The following is a 5,633-nucleotide window of genomic DNA, read 5'->3' as shown; positions in this document are numbered from 1 at the left end:
TATACAGCTGGAGCTGGGATTAAACTGTAAAAGGAAAACTTTATGTGTACTTTACACATGGAACAAGGTCAAGGACTATTATCATGCTTGCATTAATGGAACAGATTTATGTGCCTGTGTTTGCTCTTTTGAGGTCGTGTTTGCAGTGAATGATTTATGGAGGGAGGAGAATTTGCAGGGAGAAGTGGAGCAGCAGTTAACAATTTGCTTCTCGTGTCTTTTCCCTGTTCTCCTTTTGATATTGTTTGATGCCAATTTTTTATGATTTGTCATTCGACATTTTAAAAAAAAAGGGAAGAAAGCACTCTGTCAACTAAAGAGGCTAGTCTGGCCCAGACAAGGCATCAGAACAGGAGTTTCAAGAATGTGGGTCAGATGTCGCTGAGGAAATCACAGCAAAACGTCACAGAGAATTTATTGTATTTTTGTGGAACAGTATTCTGTACCAATGGCTTCCTTTTTAATGGACTTTGTGTGGTGTTTGCTCCCCATCCTGCTCCTCCTGCTGCTGTCTCTGGCTCTCCGTTGGCCCAGGGCATACTCCTGGACACGGCTGGCTGTCAGGGCTGCATGCTGGAGACTCTGGGTCATAATTTGCCTGATCTTGGAGCTACCACTGGACAAACGAACAATACCACGGACCAAAGAGGCCGGATCAGCAGAGAGAGATATTTTGTCAGGGTCAAGTCAGGTCTCAGATGGCCCCCAGCTCATCTGCAAAGCAACTGCGTTGGCCAAATATCTGCTCCGCCACTGCGACTCTCTGGCTAGGCCAAGACTGGCCCCGTGGCCCAGAGGAGATCCTCACTTCCAGACTCTGTCCAGCCTGCTTTTTGGACAACATGGGGACACAGTACAGTTCACTAGAGACCACCTATTACTAAAAGACGGAGGCATTGTAGCTCTGGACTGGGCTGTGGGAACCAGACAGGCTGAGAGGAAGAGGTGGGAGGGGAGGAGGGAGCACCAGCCAGGGGGGAGGATACCTGGCTGCGTCACCTCAAACCCTCCTGTCCTCCTCCTCATCTCACAGTTTTGGGGAGGGATGACCCCCCACCTAAAGATGCTGTGCCATCAGGCCATACGTCAGGACTTTTATGTGGTGGTGTCTCACCCTCGAGGCACAGCGGAGTGTCCACTGACCACAGCTCGACTCACTGAGTTTGGAGACCCAGCTGATCTCGAGCAGGTATAGAGACAGAAACATTTATCCTCATTAATACAAGATGGCAGGTGTACACTGTCACTTTATCTAAGAGGTTAAAGGCTTTATATATGATTTTTCACACACAGTTTGTTTAAATCGCCAGGACAGCAGCAGACTCCTCCCCTCGAGAATAAAAGTTGTTTAATTGAGGGACTAGAGAAAAGAAGAATAACATACTGTACTCACTGCTTAACTGTGTTTCTAGATCACGCTCATTTCAGGTAAATATACATGCAGTGTGAAGATACGAGCATAGTAAAGATCGCTAGCATTAGCATGCTAACACAACAATGCACCGCAAGTTGTTTTGGTTTCATTCTGGTGCTCAAGGGCGACATCTGCTGGTTGAAAAATTTGCATATAAAGCCTTTAAGGGACAAGTACACTTGCTATTTTTTTCATTCAAGATTCTATGTACTGAGCTTATTGTGAATCTGTCCTGAAGTGTATTGCTTAATATGACCAAAATTTAACAGCTACATTTTGATTAAATGTTTTCTGTTATTTACTTCGTAAAATTTCTTAATGGAGTATCTGCAAGTTTTCAAATGTGAGTAAACAAATAACATTTTAAGCTAAATAAGAGTCATGCTGTGTGGATACAGCGAAGTGGTTCAAAGCTTTAATGTTGCACCATCACATTTTAGTTTGTTAGCATGCTAGTATTAGCTTTAAAGGATTGGACATAAGAACAGCTGAGTGGATGTGAATGTCAAGTTTTCTAAGCACTTGATCAGAAACAGAAATATTGTAGTTTGGTGGCAATCAGCTGAGAAGTTACTGGGTCACAAAAGTTAGTCTCGTCCTCTTCTGGGGACCATGATAGTTTAAAAAAAACATGTCTTAGTTATCCATCAAGTCTCTGGATCAGGTCAAATAGCTCAAGCAACACTTTTTAGTTTGAAGAAGAACTTTATAAGACCGACACGTTTCGGCTTGTGGCCTTCATCCAGTCATCAGTCTGGACAGAAATTTCAGCCTATACTGTCACATTTAACAGAGCAAATATATTATGATTTCTTCAATTTTCAGGTGATAACATATGTCCACAGCCGCCACCCATCCTCTGCTCTCTTCGCTGTGAGTGAGGGTTCAGGCTCAGGGATTCTTCTTTCCTACTTAGGGGAGAGCGGATCAGGTTCTTACCTGACCGCAGCTGCAGCTATCTCACCTGTTCTCCTGGGCCAGCAGTGGTTTGAAACGGCAATGCCTCCGATTTACCACTGGGGGATTTTGTTCCAGCGGAAAATGCAGCTCAGAAGGTGAGAGAACTAAACACAAAAAGGATTATGTTGTAGTTGTTAATATGAATGCAATCCACCCCATTGCTGTTCTCACTCTCTGGGCAGGAAGCTTAAACGCTACACTATTTCGGTGAGTCCAATTGACTTTATATAAACATGGACGTAGACTCAGTGAGGTCACCCATGAGTTACTGAAGGAGACTTTTGTAACCTATCAACAGGGGATTACCATTTTGGAAAAGCTGCGTCACTTTTGATCATCCTAACAACAGGCAATGAGCTGAGGCAGGTACTTACAGTCAAATTCCACCAGATGCGTGTTCGGTCCGTCCACTTCATTACAGCAGCGGTGTTGATAGGTTTACACTTTATTTATTTATGTGTGCTTCCACCGGCTCTGCTGCGCTGCGTGCGTCTCAGCTCCGGCATTCCGGAGCCCTCTAGAGCACGGCGCATCAATTTACCACAGAAAAGATTGAGTGGGACAGGAAGTCAGACATTAAAACATCCGGGGGTTTCCTCAGAATAAAACACTCCGTTTTGACAGTTCTGAAGAATGACCTTTTGTGTGTTTGTTTTTGTGTTTTCAATGGTTTTAAACGGTTTTATACAACATACATCGTATTATTTTACGCTGTCACGAGTGAATATGTCAAATTACCGGGGCGAATTCCCTGTCTCGGCACTCCAGCTGACAGCTGGACAGCTTGTGGGTGTCTACGGATGAGGGGGGCACAGAGCCGTTACGTACCGGAGTGAACACGCAATGCACACGTATCTGGTGGAAGTTCTGGCTAAATCTCCTGACAAACAGCTACAACCCATCCAGCCGTCAGTCAGATTAGCCACGGCCCCATTATAAATAACTCTATCCTTAATAAAATAAACAGATTAGTTACTAAAAAACACCCTGCTCAGAGTGTGCACACAAGGAAGTGAGCTTGTCAGACAAAATTTTGTGGGGGGCAATTTTAACCTGGCTGTAAAAACATTCATTTTTGAATGGGGTGTGTATGTGACTTCCGGGACTTTTGCAGCCAACCCTTAAAGTGGACGCTTTAGGAACTACATTTTTTCTCTACTTACGTATTGGCTTCATATTTCAACACTGGAGGTTGCCACTTAGTGAGTCTGCTTATCTGGAGACTTGTGGAATTTACCCAGAGGTCACTGCAAACTTGGAAGGACGTGAACATCTTGCCCCTGCAAAATGCAAACAAATGTCCGTATGTTGAAGTAGTATTCATAAAGTATGAAAAAATGATATTGTCACCAAAGCAAGCATGTATGTGTCTGGAAAATGGTGCGTATCATCTCAAGCCCTCTCGGACTCACGCACTGCACACCTACAGTAACATCATTAAGTGTTTTGTGATTGCTGCGGCGGCTTTTGGGGAGTGGGGGGTTTGTTTGGGCCAAAAAGGAGCCACTGATAAAGAGGAATAATTTAGTGATAATCTGTTAGTTACTGTTATCATAATTGTTAACACATTGGCTTAATAGTTTGAATTTGACAATTCATTAATTTGCACTCGTCATAAAACATAAATACTAAAAGATAAATGCTAACAGTGTTAATATGGATATAAGGGACAAATATATTAAACGTATTTCTTCATATTCTACTTTCATTAGATATGCCGAATCCTTCAGAGGGGTGCTGGATGTGGATCGGGCTCTCAGCTGCTCCTCTCTTAGAGACTTTGAGGAAACTCTCGCCTGCTCCTCATCCCAGCTTCAGCAAACAAAAACAAGTTCTGGACTGACCCCAGGAACCTCCTTGAAGGGTCTGGCCCCCTCAGCGGCCTGGGAGCTGGGTGAGAGGGCTTACCCAGCCAAGGACTGGGACGGCTACTGGGAGAGGAACGAGCCTCTCAGAGACGCAGACGAGGTAGCGGTGCCTGTGCTCTGTGTCTGCAGCTGTGATGACCCCCTCCTTCCACCTGCATCGTCTTTGCCCCTTCCCCTTTTCAAGAGCAATCCTTACTTCCTGCTGGCGTTGACGGACAGAGGAGGGCACTGTGGGTTCACTTTAGAGGGCAAAGAAGAGGAGAAGGAGGGAGGGAGGACAGGAAACGAAGAGGTTGAGGAGGACAACTGGAGTCATTTTGTAGTTCTGGAGTACTTCAGAGTGGTTGCTGATTTCCTGAAAAAGGAGGAGAGGGAAAATGCAATGTGGGATGCTGCAGCAGATTTTAGTCTGGCTGGGCAGTTAAGCAGGATCAGCAGCATGGCTCCCCTTCGCAAGAGGAGAAACCCTGTGATGAGGAGACCTAGACCAATGGCAGCTCAGCAGAGCAATGTGGAGGAAGAGGAGAACTTCACCTGGAAGAGGTCCTACACACGCTGAGAAGAAGACTCCTTACTTTTAACATCTGTAGTTGAAGTTTTACAGTATATGACACAAGGACACAAAGTTTGGAGGAAAGAAAATCAGATAAATTCCACGTTTGGAGTTGAGGAGAAAATCTGTATAAAAAGTCAGCAAAGACACGCACATCACATAAAAAAAAAATAAAAAAAACACTAGATTTGATGCACTGACTCGCAATACTATGGCTCCCAAAGATGTAATAATTTGTTTGCTTTATGCATTAGAGAACACAATATTTCAAGCCTGACCTTCAACAGGTTATTGTAAAACAAACAACCCTGCACGTTGAAAGTGATCCCAGTACAAATGTATAAGCAGGTGGAAACATTGTATCAGTAACATTGTTATTAAAGGTCACATATTGTGCAAAATACACTTTACCATGCTTTCTGAACACTATGTGCCTTCTCAATGTAAACAATAAGTCATGGAGCTAGAAAGCCTGAGCCTTCCAGAGACCTTCCAGAGAGGGGCGAGGTCAGACACAGCTCATTTGCATTTAAAGCTACAGACACAGAAACAGTCTGTTCTGAGCAGGGCTGAAATAGAGGGGCTTATAGGCATGATCAAATACAGGATCATAGTGGATTTAGAACAAGAAACTTCACAGACATGTTTTGGGGAGCTCTGAGACTTACCGAAACTTGTTGAACAGGAGTATAATATGGGACCTTTAACATACTTCAGACATCTATGACAAAATTATAATGAATTCAGACCTTTTTGCTTCAGATTAGGTCTTTTTTTTTCTTAGCTTAAAAAAATATATTTTCTATGTTAGTCACAAAAAAAACAGCATGGGACGTAG

General features: G+C 43.7%; 1 protein-coding gene across 1 annotated transcript; it reads left to right on the top strand.

Annotated features, from left to right (window-relative positions):
- Positions 1-327: 327 nt before the first annotated feature.
- LOC132988015 (protein ABHD15) lies at positions 328-4,804 on the top strand. Its single transcript, XM_061055080.1, has 3 exons — positions 328-1,189; positions 2,240-2,469; positions 4,087-4,804. Exons 1-3 carry the CDS (start codon positions 449-451, stop codon positions 4,799-4,801), a joined length of 1,686 nt encoding a protein of 561 aa, XP_060911063.1. The 5' UTR covers positions 328-448; the 3' UTR covers positions 4,802-4,804.
- Positions 4,805-5,633: the final 829 nt, after the last annotated feature.

The sequence above is a fragment of the Labrus mixtus genome, chromosome 14, assembly GCF_963584025.1.
Source record: "Labrus mixtus chromosome 14, fLabMix1.1, whole genome shotgun sequence".
Lineage (NCBI taxonomy): Eukaryota > Metazoa > Chordata > Actinopteri > Labriformes > Labridae > Labrus > Labrus mixtus.
This window is presented reverse-complemented; position numbering and strand designations above follow the sequence as displayed.